This window comes from Trichoderma breve (genome assembly GCF_028502605.1).
Source record: "Trichoderma breve strain T069 chromosome 7 map unlocalized scaffold00007, whole genome shotgun sequence".
Classification (NCBI taxonomy): Eukaryota; Fungi; Ascomycota; class Sordariomycetes; order Hypocreales; family Hypocreaceae; genus Trichoderma; species Trichoderma breve.
In genome coordinates this window covers 2,209,114-2,232,827 of record NW_026611593.1, presented here as the reverse complement: position 1 = coordinate 2,232,827, position 23,714 = coordinate 2,209,114, and the positions used below count along the sequence as shown (strand labels likewise).

The 23,714-nt window shown below is 50.5% G+C and overlaps 8 protein-coding genes across 8 annotated transcripts; 2 read left to right on the top strand and 6 right to left on the bottom strand.

The window, feature by feature from the left end:
• Positions 1-1,263: 1,263 nt before the first annotated feature.
• T069G_10883 (short chain dehydrogenase domain-containing protein) lies at positions 1,264-2,274 on the bottom strand (the record flags this gene model as incomplete). Its single annotated transcript, XM_056178093.1, has 1 exon — positions 1,264-2,274. One exon carries the CDS (start codon positions 2,272-2,274, stop codon positions 1,264-1,266), a length of 1,011 nt encoding a protein of 336 aa, XP_056024383.1.
• A 591-nt stretch (positions 2,275-2,865) lies between these two features.
• T069G_10882 (uncharacterized protein) lies at positions 2,866-3,955 on the top strand (the record flags this gene model as incomplete). The annotated part of the gene is made up of 3 exons (XM_056178092.1): positions 2,866-3,004; positions 3,069-3,263; positions 3,318-3,955. The coding sequence occupies 3 exons, from the start codon at positions 2,866-2,868 to the stop codon at positions 3,953-3,955; spliced, it is 972 nt and encodes a 323-aa protein (XP_056024382.1).
• Positions 3,956-4,195: 240 nt separating this feature from the next.
• On the bottom strand, positions 4,196-5,410 carry T069G_10881 (uncharacterized protein; the record flags this gene model as incomplete). Its single annotated transcript, XM_056178091.1, has 3 exons — positions 4,196-4,273; positions 4,334-5,155; positions 5,216-5,410. The coding sequence occupies 3 exons, from the start codon at positions 5,408-5,410 to the stop codon at positions 4,196-4,198; spliced, it is 1,095 nt and encodes a 364-aa protein (XP_056024381.1).
• Positions 5,411-5,968: 558 nt separating this feature from the next.
• T069G_10880 (uncharacterized protein) lies at positions 5,969-7,781 on the bottom strand (the record flags this gene model as incomplete). Its single annotated transcript, XM_056178090.1, has 4 exons — positions 5,969-6,033; positions 6,590-6,898; positions 6,977-7,645; positions 7,706-7,781. The coding sequence occupies 4 exons, from the start codon at positions 7,779-7,781 to the stop codon at positions 5,969-5,971; spliced, it is 1,119 nt and encodes a 372-aa protein (XP_056024380.1).
• A 3,550-nt stretch (positions 7,782-11,331) lies between these two features.
• On the top strand, positions 11,332-11,814 carry T069G_10879 (uncharacterized protein; the record flags this gene model as incomplete). Its single annotated transcript, XM_056178089.1, has 2 exons — positions 11,332-11,563; positions 11,621-11,814. The coding sequence occupies 2 exons, from the start codon at positions 11,332-11,334 to the stop codon at positions 11,812-11,814; spliced, it is 426 nt and encodes a 141-aa protein (XP_056024379.1).
• A 570-nt stretch (positions 11,815-12,384) lies between these two features.
• Positions 12,385-14,580, bottom strand: T069G_10878 (uncharacterized protein; the record flags this gene model as incomplete). The annotated part of the gene is made up of 2 exons (XM_056178088.1): positions 12,385-13,226; positions 13,302-14,580. The coding sequence occupies 2 exons, from the start codon at positions 14,578-14,580 to the stop codon at positions 12,385-12,387; spliced, it is 2,121 nt and encodes a 706-aa protein (XP_056024378.1).
• A 1,382-nt stretch (positions 14,581-15,962) lies between these two features.
• Positions 15,963-18,387, bottom strand: T069G_10877 (microtubule associated protein (MAP65/ASE1 family) domain-containing protein; the record flags this gene model as incomplete). Its single annotated transcript, XM_056178087.1, has 3 exons — positions 15,963-17,854; positions 17,920-18,184; positions 18,277-18,387. The coding sequence occupies 3 exons, from the start codon at positions 18,385-18,387 to the stop codon at positions 15,963-15,965; spliced, it is 2,268 nt and encodes a 755-aa protein (XP_056024377.1).
• Positions 18,388-20,157: 1,770 nt separating this feature from the next.
• T069G_10876 (fungal specific transcription factor domain-containing protein) lies at positions 20,158-23,439 on the bottom strand (the record flags this gene model as incomplete). The annotated part of the gene is made up of 9 exons (XM_056178086.1): positions 20,158-20,333; positions 20,550-20,929; positions 21,001-21,110; positions 21,166-21,721; positions 21,789-22,240; positions 22,301-22,436; positions 22,494-22,682; positions 22,746-23,236; positions 23,410-23,439. 9 exons carry the CDS (start codon positions 23,437-23,439, stop codon positions 20,158-20,160), a joined length of 2,520 nt encoding a protein of 839 aa, XP_056024376.1.
• Positions 23,440-23,714: the final 275 nt, after the last annotated feature.

Genomic DNA, 23,714 nt, shown 5'->3' with positions numbered 1-23,714 from the left:
TCGGCGATCCCAAAGACACACAACAGAGACAATCTCATTATATTGCCCACATGACAGGCACAAAGGGCCTATCCTTGAACATGAGACTCTCTAGCTCATTGTCCTCTCTCACCGGCCTGGTGGTTCAAACAGTCTGAGTAAGAGTCTCATCGCGCCTTATCGGCCCTCGACGTCATAGGACGGGAGCCTGGGATGCCGGCACTCAGCTCGCGACCCCCTGGTGCCGGTGCGGATATATCGGCCTCTTGACGTGAGACAAAGATTTTTTTTTATTGCGAGCACGGTCATTTTATGCAAGGGAGATATTTCGATCTGCGTGAGCAATAACTAAATTGTCAGTCACAGCTGCCCTTATCTTGTGTGATGGGCGATGTGATAGAGATGACATGTCTTACTTTGCCAGCCGCGGGATAGCGATCCCCGCCATTCGCGTTACGCTCGGCCTAGGAGATGCCGCGTCTGCTGGTTATCTGAGACACGGCTTGGTGCCTTGGTGCTGGATGCATTAAAGGGATACATAGGCGAAGCGGTGAATGCAGCTTGATGGAAATGTGGTTGGCTGAACTAAGACCACGGCTGAAGGGTGGAGAGGAAGAAGGGAGAAGTCTTATTGTTTCCATCTTATCAGGTACGAGGAGTAAGCCTCTGGTAGGCCATTCATCAATCTGTATTCTGATTACCTCCATGAAGACTCTCATTCGAATATTTGATGATGATCTGAGAAATCTTGCCGCGATCGAAAGACAAGTTGACGTGTGACTCTTTGACTCATAGTATAGCACCAATACTAACTCACCCGTTTCTTGGAATTTTCACCAATTAGTCGTATTGGCCTATCTCTAGGAGAGTTGATGATGTGGAGTTGTTTCACTCCAATGTATCACTCTACTAATTTCCAGGTTTCCGGTCCAAGAACCTCAGTTGGCTCCAAGTGGCCTCCGTCATCAGACTCGAAAGGCCATTTCGATTTGTAGGCGATTGTTGAGGATGCAAGAGTCAGAAGTACTGACGTCCTAGGCACCGAATGACCCAAATATATGTGAATGAAGTATCTATCGCCAAGTGACAAGCAATTCGACTTGTGGTACAATATTGCTGAAAGATTCTGTTAGCTGTGATAGGTTGAGACATGCACTGAATATCACTGGTAGTCTTTTGAGCAAGCAGGCAAGTATAGCCAGTCAACAGAAGGACAAGCATCCATTATCTCTATGCTTTTAAATATACATTATCCTCACTCTATGCAAGTACTTTCTCAAACCTCTACTGATCATCCTCCAGCCCAACAAGCTTGAGCGAATCCTTCCACAGTCTCGCCTCCTCCGCCGCATCATACGTGTGGCCCACCGTCGTCGGCTTCGACATATCCTTATCATCCGGCCCAGGCACAGCCACAGCAACATCAGCCAAATACTTCCCTCCCTTACCCTCCAGCTCCCTCGCAATCGCCGCCCAAACTTGCGTCGCCGCCCCTTGCTCCGGGCTCTTCATGCCCTGCAGAACCTCCGGCCCGATCTGCGCAACCATGGCCTTGGCCTCTTCCTCCGGGATGTATCTCATGAGGCCGGTTTGGATGCCGCCGGGGTGAAGACTCCAGCCGTGGAGGCCGCGTGATCCGTAGCGTCGCTCAATCTCGTTGGCCATGTAGACGTTTGCCGTCTTGGATTGGCCGTATGAAACCCACTTGTTGTAGTCGCCCTTTTGGAAGCTATAGTTGTCTGAGGCATTGATTCCGCAGAAACGGTGCGAGGCGGAAGAGACGTTGACGACACGAGAGCCGAATTCAGGGGTGCTGCCGGCAAGAAGGGCAGGCTTAAGGAGCTGGAAGAAGAGGAAATGAGAGAGATGGTTAACACCAAACTGTGATTCGTGGCCATCATCAGTGAGTTGCAGATCAGGAACAGCCATAATTCCAGCATTGTTGATGAGGATGTTAATCTTGGGAGTATCAGCGAGAATAGTCTTTGCCGCAGCCCGAACGCTAGCGAGCGAGTTCTGGTTCATCTCAACAAGCTTCATGCGTGACGCATCAAAGATGTCGCCAAGAGCACTCTTGGCCTTAGTAAGGTCTCTGGCAGTGAGGACGAAGGAAGCTCCGGTGGTGGCCAGGGCGCGGACGGTCTCAACACCAAGACCGGATGAGACACCGGTGACGACGATGACCCTGCCCTTGAGCTGATCGGTCATCTGTTCGTCTTTGACGACTTGAAGGGCGGTTGGTCTGGCATCGCCGGGGCCTTGGGGAGAGACGTGAGACTCTGCGTAGCGAGACATGATGGTTGTGGTGTAAGTGATGCCGGTGTAAGTGATAATTATGATAGTGTAAGTGGTGGTGATGAGATCTGTGTAACTCGGTGATGATTTCTTCTATCAATTCATCATGGAAAATGTTTCTTCTTATATCCAACCCTTTACCATCTCCATGAATCCGAATATCCATCTCAAGATACCCGTGTATTCGTGTATACGCGTATCCAGCTCTCCTCCATCTCCAGCCAGTTTCAAGCCTCATGCACGAACCCCCATAAATCCGACAATATCCTCAATCCCCGGCTGATGCTTTTTCCCCCGTTGAGTTTAGCTCTCCTCATTCCCACTCCGGCGGACTTGTAAGACGCCGCAGGTCCCACATCTGCCGATTCTGCCACACGGAGTGATGACACTTTTTGCCTGTTGGGGGATAGTCCGCCGGCGTGGAGGCTAAACGCCGACCCCTAGCCGCAGCATCACCAACGGGCTGGATTCACTCTCTCTCTTGTTTATTTCATCCCTCTGTGATATCCTGTGGAATGCAAGGAGGTACTTGTATCTCCGTATACATTTGATTACTACTATTCCTCTCTTTGGTTACACTCTTTCATTGTCATGGCGCCAAGCTCGCGCACACACACTCGAGCATCCGGCAAAGCTCGATCGATTCCTGATCCTGATGCAGATCTAACGGCCAATGAGATTCGTTTGGCACGTAGAAAGATTCAGAACCGGCTAAATCAGAGAGCACATCGTACGTAGAGCAAGCACAGCTGTGTGAAGCGCCCATTCCCTTAGAACTAACACCTCGCATCAAGGATCGAGAGCCCGGGATAGGAGAGTTGACGGCACCGGACAGCCTTACCGAGTCCATCGCTGGCGGATAGATGACGGTAAAGATGACATACCATACATCAAGCCACGGGAATTTCCGAGCGACTCTACCTGTGTGCCTGTAAAAGACAAGTCCGCTCCGTCCAATCAGCTGGTCGTCTCGAAGCATCCAGAACCGAGCAGGGAGCTTGTTCCGCATGGTGCATTAGTCTCCGTCTCTACCACAATCCCAGGCCGCACTTCAGCTCCTTGGCTAGACCTCAGCTACTGCCTGCTCTCCGATCATCTATTGCATCTAATCCACTTCAACGTCCTCAGGGGCCTATCATACAACAAGAAAGTCATCAAGCCGAATGCCTTCATCGAGTGCACAGGTAGCGCCACGGCCCAGCTGAAGAAGATCCTCCCTCACATCCCGGAAGCAACCTCCCTCGTGCAAATCCGCCTCCCTGAAAGTCTCGCTCCGACGAAGCTGCAGATGTCGTGTCCCCACTCCAACTGGATCGACGTGTTTCCCTTTCCGAAGATGAGGGACAATCTGATTCGGTGGGAGAACTACTTTAGCCATGCGGAGTTTCTGACGGACCTCTTGGGGAACCTGATCAGCTGCATGACTGCTCCGCCGCCCAAGACGACGCATTCGTTGCTTGGTAACAGGGCTCAGGGGGATGATGAGGATGTTCCGACTGATCGCAGGGGGTTGATTCTATGGGGGGAGCCGTTCCACAAGGATAGTTGGGAGGTGACACCGGGATTTCTAAGGAAATGGTCGTGGGCGGTTGATGGATGTGGTGAGTTGCTCGAATCGACCAATCGGTGGAGAAGGACGAGGGGAGAGACGCCGCTTCGGATGGCAGTGATGTCGCAGTAGATGTGAGCATATTAATGGAGTTTGGGAGTAACAATTTTAATAGTCTTGGTAGATGAGTTGTGTATTCATTAATTTGTCTTTAATCTATAAAGTAGCCTTCGAAGCTGTTCATCTCTAATGCATTCGTCATATAAGTCGTAAGAACGGCTGGGTATCATCTTTTTCCGTCAAGGCTCCTCTCCCTGGGTATAACCATATCTATCGTACATCCTCCAGTGTAGACTCTTATTATTTTTGTATTTATGCTTGAATCGCATCACCCACTTCGTATGCAGGCGGAGGATCCATCACAATAACTTCAAATGCCGCAACAGCATACTAATCACGAGTCAGTCAGCTTCAACCTTCGCCATGATCGGAGTTTCCGAGTCAACTTACTCTAATGTCATTTCCGAGCCCAACAGAGAACCCCGTCACAACCTCCACCACGTGGTCCATCTTCAATATGCAAGACTCAGTCGTCGGCTTCGTATTCAAGACAAAAAAATTGCCCCAAGCTCCCGAATCGACCTCGAATAGCTCGTTGTCAACCTTGACCGCGCCGGCCATGCTGCATCCATGTCTTCTCTGCGTGATTGTTCGCGGTATCGCGCCGGTGGATGTCGTGACTAATGTTTTCAGATCCATGGATATGCTGCGGAGATAGACGTTGCCTGATTCGATCATATCGGTCGGTGTGTGGACGAGGATCTGAACCGGCGTTGGCTGGCCACGGATCAAGATGGCTGGCTGTGGGAGTAAAACTTCGACTTTGATGGATGGTGCATATTTCGGGTTATATGACGGACATGAGCCATCATCATGCTCTTGATCCTCCATTGCCGTATTTCGTAAGCGTGCATTGTGTCGTCCAGGCTTTTCGTCCATTGGCACCGACAAGACGCAGGATGATCGTGGAAGTCTTCCGATGGATGGATTGCAGCTAAAGGGAATATCCATCCCCACGCTCTTTGTCTTTGTCATTGCACCAAGCACGCTGCGGCCCACAGAAACAGTCATGGTGTAAGCTACCTTGACTCTCATGTTCTGCTCTGTGATGTCCAAAGAAGGTGGGAGCTGGCATTTCTGAGGTTTGCCGCAGTAACATGCCCCTTCTGGGAACTCGAATTCAATGGGAGTGGTGTATATTGATTCGCCAGTGGAAGCGTCTTCGTCCCACTGCAAATCTCGATACTCTATCGTCTTGTGTTGCTCAAACAACTACAATCCCTGTCAGTGAACCTAATGCATAATGCAGCTGAATCATATAATATCACTCACCACCGTAGTAATTTGTCCCGGGCTTGCCGCGTTAACCTGCGTGGGAAACGACACCACCATGGTGCCGACGAATTTGGCCGAGATGCGCGGCGATTTGTGAAAGGTAGGTCCTCGGATTTCGAACGAGGCTCTTACGAGGTCTCGAGCAAGAAACGGCCCTTGGTGGGCATCTTGAAGAGCGAGATTCAGCTTCATAGTGGCCGAATTGGGAGACGAGGGCTTGGTGGAGATCCCTCTCGTGTCGTGAAGACAGTCCGGGGTGGTTGTATGGTAGCTGGCTATACATGGACTTGTGTTTGTAAGTCTGGGGTAGGATGAGATTTGATGCTTTAAGGGTGCATTGAGATGATTTGTTTACTGGTTGATGGTGATGGTGATGATAGTGATAATGGAGACATGGACCCCTTGACAACTTATATACATCGTGATATAAACTCTCGTACTCCATCTAGCTCTATAAACGACACACTATGATGTTAAAATCATGCAAGCCACCCATCGATCCGTCAAGCCATCATCCACTGTTTACCGATGCTCGCCGAGCTAGTTTTTTTCTAGAAACGCTCTCGCCGAGAATAGACACGAAATTTGCGACTGCCGTCAGCTGCGAATGAAGCCGATTGGCTCGAGACACCGGCTAGCTTGTGTCATTTCAAGATTCGGATGAGACTTGACCCTTAGCCTGACGGACATGAGTCGGCGTCTTAGTGTCGCTGGTAGCTCTCTTGCTGTGGTCGGAAATTCGGAATCGTGTCAGATTGGCGGCAGAGCCATTTTGGAGACGCACTGTGACGACGCAGACGGAGATGCGCCGCCGTCTGGATTGGGTCAGCCCAGAGACTGTAGATGCGAGATTATTGGTCTGACATAACCGAGGTTATCGTGATGAGTTTAATATGAGAAGAAATTGAATCATCAATGCGCGCATCGTCAACTATTTGCAACTGCAATTGCAATGCCGGGTCCACGAGTGGCAAATAAAACAGATAAAAACACGCATGATATTAAGCCAATACGATCAACATGTAATAGAGTGGCTTGAGTGGGTAATATATATACAACATTCTCCAACGACTATGCGCAGTTTGAATGTGGTGACAGGAGGCAGAAGAAAGACATCCATGTACATGTACCTTTGATCTTCTAGACTCCTAGTTAAGTACTAGGTATCTGCTACTCTCGTTACTTTCTTCTGGTATCTGCAACGGGGTACTGAAGAGGCGCTCCCATCTTGAATAACTTTATTTCGAATGTCGGTGATTTCTATATGAGACTACATGTTGACAGTTATCTAACCACTCAACTCATTGCAACCCTGAGTGGTTCTAGACCTCTTATGGGTCGCATATATAACACAAAACGCAACCAACTAACCAACATGCGGGATGCCAGATGTCCAAGTAGAAACATATGACCCAGGGGGTAGAAAACAAAGCGTCCGAAACATCTCAACAACAATAAAAAGCCGAGCAAGAACATAAAACAGGGTAGTGACAACGAAAAGGATAGTAGACAAGCTCTCTCCGAAAATATCGTTAAGATTCAGCTCGTTGTAGATGCTAATGAGCAGTATCGTGCAAATCGGAGCTGCGGCCGTATAAACGCTTGTGCATCTCCACAAGGTCAACTCAACTGCTGATGGGAAAGCAAAGTTCCATGCCGCAACATGGATTCCACCAAACACTGCCGCTCCAACTCCGACAACACTCAGCGCCAGTCTATCATTCGTCCCATCCTCCGAGTCGACGCTGATTGGCCTACCAGGTAGAGTATCTAGTTCGACGTCAATCCCCAAAGCCTCGAGGAACATCGGAGATGCATCCTTGAAAGCTCGGTCAGTTCCATTGTCTTTGAGTAACTTGTACACTTCAGCCGGCATCGCTTCTTCTTCTAGTAGGGGTCCTTCATCCGGTATGCCCGTTTCTGATGTGACCACTTCCATGGCTGCTTCACTTGATATGGCTTCTTCTGATATATCTTCTTCTTCCATTACAGCTCCTTCATTCAACATGAATCGTCCCATTTTGGCTCCCCTCTTCGGTATTAAAACGTCTTTTAGCCGAATTGTTTGAGCAACGCCAACGCGCTGCGGTTTGTTCCAGTAGAGACAATATATGAAGACTGCAGAGATGGCAAATGCCACAACGGCTACCTCGAGAGGCGAAACAGGAAGCCTTCTAACTGCCCGTACGATGATCTGAATTGTGGACCAAACAATCTGGCCAAGTGCAATCAATTTGACAAATATATCACCTTTAGACTTGTCTTTTATTTCTTCTTCCGTTATGTTGGGCAGTTTTGTAATATATCCTTTTTGTCGAAGTAGGTAGATGCATTCGCCATTAAGGTGGTATGGGTTATGGTGATTTCGTTCTTCTGTCGGCTTGTATCGGATGACGAAGCCTCCCATATTTGCGAGATAGCTGTGAGCTGAACTCCAAGCAACCCCGTCCTCCTCAGCATATTTCCGCATTTTACGACGAATCTCACGCGCCTTCATCAGGTCATTAAAAGCCGCAATCATTATAAGTTCGGGAGCAATGACCGTCCAGAGCATCCGCAGCATATTTCTGTATAGGCTTTTCAATCCCCATTTAGCATTCCTCCATTGCGTACTTCTCCATTGGGCGCTCATCCATTTAACATTTTCCGCTTGTCCAAAGCGACTGCCGCTACGTTGTGCGGGAACATTGGGGTGCTGAAGTGTCCAGGTGCAAGCGAAGATTGTGAAGAGAGAACTCCATAGGATGTCGAGAGTACCACGAGTGTTGGGTGACGATACATAGTTTGATAGACTGGTGGGAGCAGTACAGTTGGTTTCAAATACCGTATAAGCTTGAGCAAGTGGTATTAGACAAAAGACGAGAGTTTGCTTAGACCAGCGTGGTAACTTCATTCCGGAAGTATCTTTTCATCAAAAAGGAGTGAGCAATAAGTGGATAACAATAGAGGTGTTTTTCTTTAAATCGCATGATACAGAGATTAGTTTCAACATGGAGAGAAAACGTAGAAGTTAAGGAAGAGAATAGTGAGACTGAAATGCCATTTTAGGCAGACAAAATTGCTACCCAAAACGAACCCTCCACCACAAATCATTATTCACATTATTAGTTTGGCAACACCTCATACTGTAGCTGTCCTATTGGTTGGTCTGCCTGTTTCGGTGAGGCTGCTGAGTGGTGTGGTTACAGGCATGCAAGGACGCCAAGATGTCGCTCACTCTATTGGCTCTGTCCATGCGAGCTGAAAGCTGGGGAGGATTGGGGAGGACGGCCAGCGCCTATCACCCAAAGTACGTACGCGTATGCTTTACAAGAATAGAAGAAAAGCAAGCATCAAAGAGGGCACTCATTTTTATTGGTTCCATCGATGAGCTGAAGGATGCGGTGGTGACGATCTTGAAACGCGGAAATAAGGAAATAAGGGAGCAGTGAGAGAAAGGCGATGATAATGACAATGAAGAGAGGAAAAGAAAGAATCGCGCATGGACTTTCTAAGGGGCGATAACAACTGATATAAAGGGAATTACATACAGAAAGAAGTAAAGAGAGAAAAAAATAAAATGAGCAAAAAAGAAGCGTCCTCTGAGAGGATTGGCGGAACTCTCCCGCCGGGAATTGAACCCGGGTCTCAAGCGTGACAAGCTTGCATACTGACCACTATACTACGGAAGATGATTGGCTGTGAGCAGCCATTGTAGTAAGTTGGAGGAAGCTGTGCAATATTATTATATAAAGGTTTAGGCATTATATCGTTAATTCTGCGCAGCATGTAAGAGACTACGACAGCTTCGCACATGCTATTGACCGTTTATACGTTGTCTTGCGTGATTGAATTTGCTCTTCCTTGATGCACATAGAGGCATCCCCTCCCGATGAACGTGTAATAATTATAGCTAAGTACAGAAGCTGTTGCGAGATGAAGCTGCATGCGTGTATCTTTGTTCAATTACAAGGAATACTTCTTAAAGTACGCTTATCGTGCACGATGGATTAGATAACTTTAAGGCCTCATCGTAATTTATATTTCACAATTTAATGAATTATCCAAGTAGTGTTAAATGCAGATTCAAGTGCGACGCACCCAAAACCAAGTCGATGGTTGAGGCGCACTCTCAACTTGCAGAAAATGTCGTGATTCTAGGGTACGTGAAGCCATTCCCGCCTTCAAACATCCGCAGCACAGCCCCTACCGTCATTGTATCCACCGCCACCAGCATCTACAATGCTGAAGCAACACGCAGTTGTCAACTAAAAGAGCAGCTTGACTGTCACCACCTAGATAGTCTGTTTGTCTACATCTTTAAGCTCAACTTACATCTTCATCACCCATCAATCTGCCTATCACCAACACTCTTATTGCATCATCACCATTATCTCAAACCAAAACGCCGCCAGAGCTGTCAAAATCTTTCACTGCCGAACAATCATCTACCGGCGCTCCCGCCAAGTGGGTCAAATCACCAAATCTTGCCCATTGTCCTGTAATTTTCCCGATCCATAGGCCCGAAAGCAAAATAAAGTGAAAAGCCACAAAAACCCTTCATTTCTACATACATACAACTATGAAGTCATAAATCACACCCTCTCTTATACTGTACATACAACGTTGCGTCTATGCCCAAATTGTCAGGTGCTCAACTGGCTTTTAAGCTTGAGCTTGAGCTGTCGTGCATGACGACAGTCCCGAAGATCTGTAGCCATTCGGGAATAATTTGTTCGTAATGCAGGCAGCCCTCCACTCTGGCTAGGCCCAAACGCTAACAAAATGCTACTCTTTGCACTCATACAACAATTAGCACACAACAAAACTTGTACCAAATCATCGTCACAAAGTATTCAAAATCTCGACATGTTCATACAACGTTGAATCAACTCATTTCACCTCGTTGGAAGTTACCAATTCTGGCTCCCCAAAGCACCCCCTTAAGCAGTGCCCAACGCCACCCCAGTCGCAGCCACGCAGCTCGCTCGTATCCGCGCAGCATCTCCTATTTTCGCCCTCCTGACAAACACGAACAAAGAGACGGTGTACCAATTACCAATCATCCGGAAAGAAAGCATACATGAGAATTTGCAAAAACGCCCATGATTTTCTCATCAGGAAGAATAACAACAAGAGCCTACAAGTCCGGCGTCAACAAGCCCTATACTATTCGCATGATATAGATTACTATACAGTGTACACCAATCTATATATACACCATCTCAGCCTCTCCCACAATGCATAAGCCCCAAACAACCACCAACTAATCCTGTCCAATCCCTCTTTAATTCTCAGCTCAGCACCAATCCTTCCTCTCCCTCCTCTCATCGCCACGTAGGTCCCCTGCTACCATAAACTCATGAACAAAACAACAGCAAAGAAAGCCGATTGCCCGCTTACCCAATCTCCGCCGATCTGCATCACCCCCCTCAGCCCTAGTCTAGTCGCCAGAAAGGGCCCTCTTTCGTATATGCTTCCTTCCGGCCTATCAGATCCGGCCCCAAGGCGTCATTGCGTCGTGTCAATCGGCAATTCAGGGCCGCTAGGATCATTAATCCCTTCCCACAGGAAGCACAGGCCAAGAAAAAAGTCCATATCGAGCACCGACATACACCTTGTCCCTTGACATTCACCGTAATCGTACATGCATGTACACCTACATACGCATCCGGTAGCAAAAGAGAATGTCGTGTCCCGCCTCCCACCTGACATCATCCACCCTATCCCTAGTAACTCAGTAGTAGCAAAAAGTTCTAGATCGATTCAATAGCAAAGACATCCAAACAAGAGAAGGGGGCAAAATAGGACCAGGGTCCCTCCCCCTCACACTCCTCCAAGCCAGCATCGTCACTGGTTGACTCGCAAAGGAGCCAAAAGCTCGTGTTGATGCTGATCCACCGGCATGATGCTGAAAATAACCTACACCCGGTATTCCGTGTAGAAACTGCTCGTGTGAGGCCTTCCACTGAATACCTATAAAGACACTCCTTCCCTCCTCACTATCACCTTCCCTTCTCATCATCAACACTCACATCTACAACAACAACAGCCTTACAAACAATCTTCCAACTCTTCAATAACCATCTACTTCTTATTCTTTAAGAATTAACCAACCACCAACAATCTTCAAGATGCTCTTCAACGTCGCTGCCATCGCCTCCCTCCTGGCCGTCGCCAACGCCCGCATCGTCGGCATCGCTGTTCCAGAGACCATCGCCCCCGGCTCTACCTTCAAGGCCACCGTCTTGACTGAGAATTACATCCAGTCCGTCTACGACGTCGCCATTGTCTTTGGCTACGCCAACGGTGACGGCTTCCCCGAGTCTCTCGGCACCGTCCTTTCTTCCTCCTACCTCGGACCTGGTATGTCTCTTCATCAAACCTAACTTCATTCATGAAACAAAACTAACAAAACAATAGACGAGTCCAACGTCACCTACAACATCACCCGCTCCATCACCATCCCCGCCAGCGCCCCCAAGGGCGACGCCCTCATCAGCGCCAGCTTGTACTCTCTTTACGGCGCCGTGTATGGTCCTACCATTACCAACTTTAACGTCTCCGTCACTATTGGCGACTCGACCTCTCCCACCCTCAAGTCTAGCACTTTCTAAAGAAGTATGAGACCATGCCTCGAGTCTAGCACTTTTTAATGGAGTGCGAAACCGTGATGGAAACCTGACCTGACAAACTTGCATATGTAAACGGCGCTGGGAAATTAGATGGATTGGCTTTGCTTATTGCCTTTTTTGACTTCGAAGGATTGAAACGGAAACGTTGATGAATTGATCGATGGATGATATTTTAGATTAGTATAGATTAATGCGAGTCGGGGAACCGGCGAATTACTATTGACATTGTTGAAACCTGACTATTGCCTCGTAAGAGTTGAGTAAACAGCACAATAACGAAACTAAATACTCGAATTATTTCTCCTTTTCCAAATCATAATTCCAAATAGTCTGTTTTAAAATCTATATACAATATACTCTGTAGGTAGTATCTTTACTTTCCCAAGCCATCCATATAAAGTCGTAACAACCGAGTCCGACCTAATCCTAGCCAATCTATATATATATTCCATACCATACTCATCCAACAATGCTCGCATGCTATTCTATTCTATAAAAAGGGGGTATCTGTATCTCATCACACAAGCCTCTCTCTCTCTCCAAACACATCAATCACTTCCCATTCGGCCCCTTCACCATGACCCCGTTCGCGCTCCCCCAGACACTATCCGTCACCTTGGCCGGCACCTTTCTCCCCTTGAGCCGCTGGTCAACAAGCCACGTCCCCACCACAAACTCCGCTCTGCTCAGCATTCCCGCCCTCCCTCGATCGACCAGGTCCCAAATCTCGGCCAGCTCGTCCAGCGGTAATCTCGACCGCTTCCATACTTCCCTCACCACAACGTTGGCCACACACTGCGACACGTCCCGATCGAGATCGCTGCTAATACTCGTCGCCGGACTCATCATCCGCGTGTCTGTAAGCAGTATCCCACGGTTCGACGCCCACAGCGCTTCATATCGTTTCCTCTCACGGGGCCGAATCTCTTCCCGCCACTTCTTCCGTGATCCTTCATGATGCGCATGCTTGCCCTTTCGTAGCAAAGCTCTATGCCCTTTCTTGTGTTGATCGTCCTCTTCGTCTAGTAGTTGCGGCTGTCGGAGGGTATGTAAAAGTCGAGGTGATTTCTGCCGTTTCGGCAAAGGAGGAGGAGCCAATGAAGCAGGCCCCGTGTTGTGCGGCGTCAACCGTGTAGAAGCCAATGAACCAGCCACAATCGCATCGGTGAGATTGTCCAGTTGTGTCCGACCAGGTGAACCATTGGCGATTCGTCGTTGAGAAGCCAGCTCCCGATGTGGAGATGATCCGACGCTTACTGTAGAGTGTCTCCTCCCTATAATCACTGAAGATGGACGAGGCTCTCTCTGTTGGCGAGAGGGAGACACCGATTGTCCCGCTGACCGAGATACCGCGGAAGCAATAGAACTCCGCGCCTGGCCAGACGACGACGTATCTAAATGATGGCTATTCGACCGGCCTCGACGCGGAGGTTGATCTTTATCTTTATCCACCACATCCTTCCCACTACCCCTCGGTTTCGGCGGCGTAGGCGGTCTCTTCGTCGCAGTGCTCCGACTCTTCTTAGGAGGATCAGGCGAAGGCGACGCAAGCGCAATGTGTATGCTCGGGCTTAGCGTAAGGTGAGCCGACGTGACGGGACTCAACGGCGTCCTCGACACCCTCGTCGGCTGCGGAGAAATGACTTCGGTGACGTTCCTGCTCATGAGCGGTTTAAGCGGCGGCGGTGTTGACGGATGTAGCGCGCGCGGCGGCCGAGCATGCGAGCTCTTGTGTTCCGAGGACGACGGAGCTGGCGTGGATGGTTGCGAAGCTGTATTGGAGACGGGGGTTGGCGTCATGGGCCTTGGAGGTGAAGAGACAACAGGCTTGCTGTCCCTTGATCTCGCCGGCTGCTGCTGCTGTTGTATATGTTGTGATTGTTGAGATTGCGGTTGTTGCTGTTGCTGTCTCTGCGCAGTAGTTGAAGCTACCGAGCCGCCCGACGCCTCCGCCGGCGCCTTTGGCCTCGCCCTTCCGTCCCCAGCCGGACCCTCAGCCACCGGATCACGCCGCGTCTTGTTCTTCCTCGCAACCGGCGGCGTCGGCGGTCCATCCGCCTTATTACTCGCCGCCTTGCTCTTCTTCTTGCCCTTGTCCGCCATATCCGTCCTGTCCTCCACGCTCTTCATCTTGTCCGCCCTGTCCTCCACGCTGCTCCCAACAGATTCCGGCGGCGAAGGCCTTCCCCTGGCCTTTTCAAACATCGAAATCAGCGATCCGGCAGACGCCAAGGGTCCCGAGTCCACGGCCTCACTACCACCACCTCCTCCTCCCACAATCATATTGACGCTCGCGCTCGTGTTGTTCGCACTACTCCCTCCGCCCGCCGTCGGACTGGCGCTCCGACTCGCCGCCAGCGTCGCAGCGATCAAGCTCTGGTTCTTCGCATCCATCCTGCTACCGCCGCCCGTAGAGCCAAACGCCGCCGACGACGCGCCACCACCCCCGCCCATAATTATCCCATCCATCTGCTGCTGTGACTGTTGGCGCTGTAACTGTTGACGCTGTAACTGCTGATGCTGCTGTGTCCTCCCATCTGCTGCTGCTCCTCCCTCAGCCCTCCCCCTCACAGCCTCCGTCGCAGCCGTAAACGCGCCATTGTCCCTCCCACTGCGCCCTGTAGCAGCTCCTCCTCCTCCTCCTGTTCCCCCCTCGGCCCGCTGCCCAAGCTGTTCGAGCTTGTCCTTCCGAAAGGCCAGCGTGGCGCCCCTGAGCGCAGCCGCGGCGGCGGCGTTGTCGGTCTTCATTACCGATATGGCGCGCGGGGTGACGACATCTAAGGGGGGCAGAAAGGAATGTTTCTTTTTTCTTTTTTTGGTTTTATTTCGTTTTCGTAAGGATTTCGTATGTTTGTCTGCGAGGCGGCATTCCAATGGGATGCTAAGGAATAGATAGAACTCGGGCGTTCGATAGAGATGTGTAGCTTTAGGTTGTTCGAAAAGACAAGGCAAAGATTAACAGAAGAAAAAAAAGAAGACACCTGGTAATCAAGGAAAATAGGAGAACAGAAAACAAAGCAGCAAACCTCGAAAACGAATACGTGGAAGGATCCAAAAGAAAGCCAAACCCTCGGGTCAGCCTACCTCAAAAACCCCAACGGCTGCCAAAATGGTCCCAGGGACAGGGGTCTTCCGAAACGAGGGTCCAGTCTTCTTTGTTCCAACGCTTTTTTTCTTCAACGCGGAACTTCGGGCCTGCATCTGCCGGCAGCCCCGACTTTTCATGCGTGCTGCCTGTTAAGTGCTTTCGTGTTTTCTCTTAGGCGGAATGTGACCCTGGAAGATGAAGCTAGAGATTTTGACCCACGCGATCAGTGCACGCATCCACTATAAGGGCCCCTTGCAGAGGAGCGCATGCGCTGGAACGACCTTCTATAACTGGGCACTGGGCACAAGCATCACCTGAGAGCTGTCTCATGCCGCTTATCAGATAAGACATGGATTCGATTCGATGCAGAGATTCAACAACTTGACCACATGGATTTCAGATTTCACCAAGACATGCATCTTCTACAAGCCTCAAGAGTTAGAAATCAATAATTGAAACATTTCCATGCTGCTAAAATACAGAAAAAGAAAAAACAAGCACAGCGGCCTCCCTTAGTCAACCAAAGCTATCCGATACAAAGTACAAACGAAACCAAAAAAGCAAACAAGATGCAAACGCCAAGTCCCTCCCTTTTTTCGCCTCTTCAAGTCCCATGTCCCTCCCCTTAAAGCCCTTCCCATTAACCCCCAGCCCGTGATATCGAAGCAACAAAGGAGACAGGAAGAGGAACTACGGCACAAAAAGGCCAATGCACACATATATGACACAGAATAGAAACCAAAACAAAAAGATTCCACAATGAAATGAAGCAAACGGGCGCTGTGCCAAGTGTCTGCCTGCAGAACAGACACAAGGCTCCCAAACGCCCCTTCGTAGATGACCCGCATCCTCATGAGCTCTTCAAATCGTCTCGCTGCCAAAAACATGAGAGAGGGCGAGGCAGCGAGTACCATGGACACATGTCTCATATACACCATTTTTCACCATTAGCCGTGAAGGCACACAAAACGTGGCCATGATTCGCTAACAGCAAAGTCGCCAGACAAACACAAGCAAAGGAAAAAAACGATCAAGCCAACTTCTAGTAAGCACTCTCGTCTGTCCACTCGCTTCCAGATATTATCCGGTTGCCGTCCTGGTCAGTCGTCACTGGCGCCGCATCATGCGCTGCAGGAACTCCACGTGTGCGCTTTGCCGAACTGCTTGTTGGGCGATGGCCTTGTTCGGGTTCTGTTCGCTTGCCCCGAAGAGCTCGGAGCTTGGCAAAGTATGCATCTGACGTGTCCAGCTCCGGCTCACTATTGTCATCATACGTCTCCCAGTTCTCCGATCCGGTAACCACTGTTGATGTTGTGGATGTGCTGGAAAGATGTCTGGCTGATGGTCGAGGATACCCTGGGACTCCCCGTACCGATGAGTAGTGATCCTCGTAATCCTCATCCAGGAAGCTGTTCTGTCGAGAATGAGACATGTTCGAGTCGGGTCGGCCCTTTTTGGCTGACTGCGTCCGGTCATCGTAGACATCTTCGGGATCAACCGCGCGGATAATGCTATGATTCAGACCCACAGACTTGTATGGGTTCATTGGTGTTTCCAGCGAGGCCACTGATCTCAACTCGCGCATCTTGGGCGGAGGGATTCTGACCGAGCCTCCAATGGGCCGCTTGGTCCGCTCTGGTGAATTGTTGCCATCTTTCATCTTGGACAGGGGCACTCTTGCCACTGGTCCTCTGGTAGGGCTGCTGTTGCTCCTCTGTATGTCAGACTTTGAAAACATTGGCTGAGACTTGTTGCCCAGGTTATAGATGCTACCCGTCGTGGGGGTTCTCGTCAACGTATGAGAAGGTGCCGAGACCTTGCTGGTAGTAGCAGGCCTCATTGTCGACGCCGATGCCGACTTGAGAAGGCTCCTGGCAGATGCTGGAGGAGGGCCAGCAGGTGTTCTGGAGCGTTGGGTAGGCTTCTTTGCATCTTCGAGTTCTACCTCGTCGACGTATGGCTCGCCGTAGACCAAAAAGGGTCGGTCGTATTCTTCCTCCCACTGCTCGAGTGCCTTTTTCACTTCGGCCGTCACCTTGGGGAGCTCTTTGGCGACGCGCTTGCGCATCTTTTCCTCGCGAAGCAGCTTTCCAGGATCTCGCTTCTCACCCTTCTGTCCGCGCAGCATAAGGCGAGACGCATCTTGGCTTGAGGCGACGAGGTCGTCGCGGTCCTTGATCAAAGCCTTGTGCTTTTCAATCAGGCTCAGAATTGGGGCCCGCTGTTCCTTCAGTGCCTCGAGCCGAGCAACCTCGCGCTCGTGGGCCTCTAGCAGTGCATCGCTGTGAACGTCTGAAAAGGCGGGTGTAAAGTCGAGCATCTCATCTTCGGAAAAGTACAGGGCATCCCAGAGCTCTTGAAGCTTGACGCGCGCGTCCTCGATGAAGATGTGCAGGTTCTGGCGCTTGACTTCATTCAGCCGCTCAAGCTCGTCTTCGAATTCGTTAATCTGTCGCATGCCACAACCCCTGTTCTGGCTGAGGAAATCCTTGGTCTCCTCTTCAGGAATGCCTAGCTTCTCCCAGAGCGTTTCGACGGTACTCCTGAGCTGTTGCAACTTCTTCTCGCGGTTCCTCTTCTCCTCTGACAGCTTGTCGTGCTTGCCCTGCAAAATCTGAATGTCTTCCTGGTGGAGGCCGAGCTGCTCAGGGGCTTCGCGGTAGTACTTGATGATGGCTGTGTCCTGCTGGGCTTGAGGAGTGCCAAGCTCGGCCCAGAGCTGGATGATTTCGTCGCCCAATGTTTCCACCGTCGCGAGCCGGCGAGTATACTCTTCATACACTCGCGTAAACTCTGCGTCTAGGCGGTCCATGTAGGACGGTGACAGGTCAAAGTTGAGAGGAATGGATGCGTTGGGCTCCGTAGACGGTAGGGGAACCTTGACAAACGAAGGCTCTAGGTGTGACGAGTAAGACTCAAGGGCCTCCACAAGCTCTGCGGTGAAACGTCAGCAATGCACCCCTCAATCTCAATAACGTTGTTGACAGGCATCAACTCACTCTGCACATGGTCAACCCGCTCCTGGCGCAGTCTCTGTACCTGGCTGTGCTTCTCCTTGAGCGTCTCCAAGCATTCCATTAGAGGATAGGTAATCTTGATGCTCTCGCCATTCGAATTCTTCCTTCGAGGTCTAGAGTCATCCAAAGAGGCCTCCATCTGTCGAATTTCAATGACAACCTTCTTGCACTCATCAATCATCTGCTTCTTCTCCGACGTCACCAAGCGCAAATGGTTGTTGAGCGCTTCTGACAGAGCTTGAAACAGCTGCGTCGCAATTCACGTCAGCATCATTGCGCAAACCAAGCGACTTCTCCTCTTCGATCGCAAAGGAAGAAGCAATGGGGAATCCATCGTACCTCGGCTTCTCGAGCCTCGCGCTCATGATCCGGCACACCAATGTCGTCGAACAAGCTGTGCAGCTGGCCAATGCTGTTGTTGACCTGCTTGGAGAGGTAGCTGGTGTCCATGGCGAACCGAATCAGCCACCCCAAGGCGACTCAAAGCGCTGCTAAGTATGTTCTGTTAGAGACGGCTGGAAGAGTCCCAAGCCTCGTGGAGTGCTGGCGGTTGGTTGGAATAAAAACCGCCAGGCAAGTTTGTCGCAAAAAGTCTGTGGTTGGTAAAAGGACCAAACAGCGCGCGGGGTTCGCCGATTGATGACGCAGGGGCAGTGCAGTGCAAGTGGGCAGCTGAAAGCCGGGGTGTCAAAATCAATGATGTGTTTATTACCGATGCAGAACAAGAGGCGAGGCTGATAGCTAGACCAATCGGGCGGTAATCGATATTCTGTATCGAAAGCAAAAAAAGGAGTAAACAAATACTCGACTTCTTCAATGCATGTAAAAAAAAAATATAACGAGAGTTGGCGCCTACTCAAAAGCTCGCCTTGGTCTGAAGCTGCTCGGGTTGAAGAAGAGGAAGAAGAAAGGAATTGAATTTGTCGAAAACATGCAGCGCTGTGAGACACCTTTTGCATGAAAAAATAACTGTAGGCAAGGCATAATGGCATCATGGCAACATGGGTTGTTGGGGGGCAACTCCACTGTTTAGCCGCCTGTACGTTGCCATGGCGACGGCCAATTGCCTTTTCCAGGCGCCCTGCAGGCGGGCGGCGCCGTTTGAGTGGTGGTTTCAGACACCCAGAAACCCCGCCCTATATCGTATCGCATCGTCTCATGGCTGTGTCCGATCCGATGGTTACCTCCAGCTACTATTTACAGCTCAGATGGATATTGAGGAGAGGCATCCACAGGGGAGTACTGATGATCAATTGCTCCCTCGCTCTCGGCATATAGATAGTCAATGCATGCTGTAGAAGAGTAATCTGCATAGAATATGCATTCTCAAAGGCCAACAGAACACAGACACACACACACACACACACAGCCTACCAACAACTTCTGTCTGCTTCTCTGTTTCTCTAATCCGTCCCGTCATCAAGCAGGTCTGTGTTTATTTGCAACATGCAGATTTCGTTAGCTCGCGTGCTACCGCATTAGACTCATGCAAAGCATCCCGATGCCTCTTCCTCTTTGTTTACATGCATTGCATACGGAGTTTTTACTGGGCACAGGCCCCAAGACAAGGCCCCATGCAACAGAGCCGATTTTGATGCGTAGCGGGGATATGCCCGCTGGCCTTGTCTCAAAAGCCCATTTGTTTGGATCCCGCTCCAAGATCCTTTAGCCTGGGTGTCCCACAAAGATCCCGTTGCCCATCAGCTGGTGGATCTGTGCGACTGTGTTACCAGGCTGTGTGCTCCTCTGTCTTGCAGGTAAACATGGGGCTGTCCGTGGTCATGGAGTTGTTGACCTGGCCAATTAATTAATTTACTTCTTAGTGCTCACTCTTACCAAGCATTGCATTGCATTATAAAACAACACAGGTTGTCAAGTACAACAAACAAACAAAAATATGAAATGCGTCATTGGACAGATACGTTCAACATCATAAACAATAATAAACTGAATCAAGCAAAAAACACCAAAAGAGAAATTTCACTCCGATACTGGGAATCGAACCCAGGGCTGCTCGGATCATTAATGAGAGCGAGCGATGTTAGCCACTACACCATATCGGATATGTTTCTTGAAATATCTGAGCGTAATTGATAGCTGTAAGCCGTACCCCTCACGCTAAGTGCGGAAGCCATTGAGCTAACTGATGTCTTCCTCTAGTGTAGGCATCCACAATGACAACCCGAGGCTGCTGTGCTCTGACGCTGCTTGACATCTGATTTATAGACGAGAGCGCACATTCTTCGGCCTTGTCACCGGTAAGACGGCTAATATGGTATCTCGACGGATATAGTCACGGTGGTAGAGCAATTCTTGATCAAAGCCGATCACCCGAGCGACGGGCCGGCGCCATTGGCGATGAAGCGATCCAACCCAACCCAAAACTCCACCAGGACCTGTATGCCTGCCCTATGTAAAGCGACTACTAGTCTAGTCGTGTGTAACGAACCAAAACGAATGCCCAGAGGTATCTTATCCGTACTTAATCCCATACCCAAAAGAATAGACCCCAATACAATCCCATTATATCGCATCACTAGACCCGGACCACGACCGCATCCCTATATCCTCCGCTCCGTCGTCCGGAATAGGGTCGCCCATATCCATAATACCATACATGTCCCATGATAAAAAGTTTTGCAAGTCGTCAAGATCGAGTGCCTCAAACATTGGCTGAATCGGGCCACCCCACTTGGCTTGGACTGGCGGTGGTTGCGGCAGTGCCGTCGGTACTGGTTGTTCGTGCTGAAGTCCAGATCGCGATGAAGCTAGGCCGTCCTGACTGAGACCGACGAGCTGTTGAGCCGCATTGTTCCGATCCCAGGTACCAGAGCTCGGACTTTCGGCAGACCAGCTTAGTCCCCGAACGCCACTTGCACGATCGGCGGCTCGCCTCGTTGCGATACCCGTCCGTGCAAGCGAATGAAGAGAAATAGACGGAAGCATGAACTCTGGAGTGCCTTGTACGGGACTGACAGACACAGGTGTAGATCTGTAAGATACAGTGTTAGCCAAGCGTACATGACAAACGGCGAACGACCCGACGGTCCGATATATACTTACTTTTCGCCCTCCTGAGTTTCGGAGCGGGCTTCCGACAGTATCCTGCTCACGAGGTCATCTCGATTAGACGTTTGCCGAATCTTGGTCAGCCATCTATCAATTGTATTTGACTATAGATACAGTTAGCAGGAGACGATTAATCTAGAAATGTTTCCAAAGGCTCACAAGTGACTGCGCAATCGGAAACAGGGCAGACATCATCCGGAGAACCCGACGGTTGCTCTCAACAGCATTGATGGCATCGCCCAGCTTTGATTGTGCATCGGGCCTGTTCGGGTCGAGCAAACGCGCAACGTAGTACAGCATCACCCTGCTGCTATCATATACAAAGTAGGGAAGCAAGCTGTCGGATAATAGATTCGCTCCGTGATCGGCAGCCTCAGCCAAGATGTCGGCTATCTGCTGCGCATGATGATAGCAGTTGGCCTGTGCGGATTGAAGAAATTCGTGATGCTCCGGCGGAACAACCAGAGGTTTGGGCAGCTTGAAAAGATCTGGCATAGATAGCTTATACAGCTCCAAGTAGTTGTGGTGGTATGTACAGTGTATCAATACCAATGCTCCCAGTTGATTTGAATCCAGTCGCGCATAAATGGTTTCCATCGAGTATTCAACAAATTCCGGAAGTTCTCGCTGCCACAGACGAAGATCGGCGTCGAGGGCAGCAAACGGCGATTCAGGGAGCCAAGGTGGAGGATTGGAGTCTAGCTGGTTTACATATCTGCGATAGCAATTAGGATGAGAAGACAGCCAAAGGACAGCTGTTGGCAAGATCAAAAAGTCCATACCTAACGATTCGTTTCCAGAGCGCCACCACTCGGATGTAGTAAGCCATGATGCCCATGTTTGCTGATGGCTTTCTTGGCACCACAGAGGGCGGCAGGAACTGGAGGACATGGCCCACGCCTAGTGTTTCTGTCACTGAGGCTATTCGCAGCCCGAAATTCCTCTCGTTGCAAGGTAGTTGAATTTTGATATCGTTTTCGCGGAGAAGAGTAAGTTGATCGATGCCACTGCCAGCCCACGCATCGAGGACATAGCACGCCCACATGAGCCTGCGACGACTTTCCCTAGTGACCACCGACGGAGCAGATTCGCTGGAATCGGTGCAGAGGACGTCAGGGGATGCTTCGACATTGATTTTGAGAGCGTGGGCCATGCGGACGGCAAGGCCGCTGAGCATCAAGGCGTGGGAGTATTCTCCAAGTCGAAAGTGAAAGTCATGAAGTAGTATAGCAACCTTGGGAATGGTGAGCAATGATCACTATGGTCGAGAACTTGTAAGACTGGGTTGGCTTACCATGAGCCTTTGGACGGAAATCTTTCCAAAGTTGGTCAGGATAAGAAACTCGGCCCTCTTGGCCCACTCATTGCCGGCAAGGCGGATGAAGCTAGACGCAGAGGTGTGGTGCTCGTTTTGATTCAAGACGTAGAATCTATTCACAGCATGTTAATATGTTACTGCAATCCCCATAAGATAGATGTCCACTCACTTTGCTCCGTGGGCGCATATAATGTGCAGCAGCGCCGATTCGTCATCGCTAGTGAAGCCCTTATCAAGCTGGCGCATAAAGGATGGCTTGTGAACAAAGGCGAAGCATCGGATGGGATGGACATTGGCAAAGTATTGCTCCACCACCCGGCGCAAATTACGGCCAGTGGGAAGACTCGGTGAGACAAGCCTGGGGAGTCATGTGTGAGCAGGAGACTGTTATATCAAATCATGCCACCAAATCGGTACATACCATGACAATATGTCGGAACCAGAGGGCTCGATAGACGCAACGCTCTGGGCGCTGCCAAGGGGCTTCTTCGACCCCGAGATCCCGCCCAACTTCAGTGGCTCAGCAGACCCAATGCTCGTCATGGGGGTGTCGTCCTGAGCATCTGCCTCGTCGCTGGCCTCGAGCATGGCAATGGCGAGCTCCCGCGACTTGCTGCGGCTACCTTCGGTCGACGCCGTCCTGGATCCGCGGTCGAGGTTTCGCGCCCATCGCGGCGCCGAACCGCCGTCGTAGACGCACTCGGTCTTCTTGGCGGTGCATCGCGAGCACTTCGGGCGGTCGCCGTTGCATTTGGTCTTGGAGAGGCGACAGCTCTTACATGAGCGATAGGTGCGGATCTTCCTTAGGGACATGGGCGTTGCTCGGCCGGCGGCGAGGCCATTGTCGCCGACGCAGTCGAGCTGGAGGCGCTCGCAGTTGCGACACCCGTTTGGCCTGCCATCGCATTTGACCTGCGTAAAAGAACAAGAGGTGAGAGGCTGTACAAGGTAGTATAAAATGATATGATATGAGGAGCTGGATGGAAGAGAGAAGAGTGAAGTGGGCCAAGCTTGGTAAGGCCGGGAGAATAGCAGCAGTAGTAGGTAGCTGTAGTAGTAGCAAATAGCAGGCATATTAGACTCACCTTGCGCGCTCTGCACACCCGACAGCCCATCGTTGCAATATCGCACAACCAGGGCCACCAAAAAATCGCAAAAAAATCCAGCAGTCCAGCCCAACACCAGCGATGCCAGAATCCCAGCACTCGAGATGGTGAAAAGAAGGCAAAACCAGCATCGCCAGGCGACCAGCCGGCCGTCCAGAGTTTGGGGCCCTTGAGCCCTGCCCGAGGGACCGATGGGCGCTAGTGCGGGTGACGTGCTCGGGCGCCTCCAAGACGTTTTTTGCCCATGACCCATTGCGCGATCGCCCACTGGCCCTATCAGACCA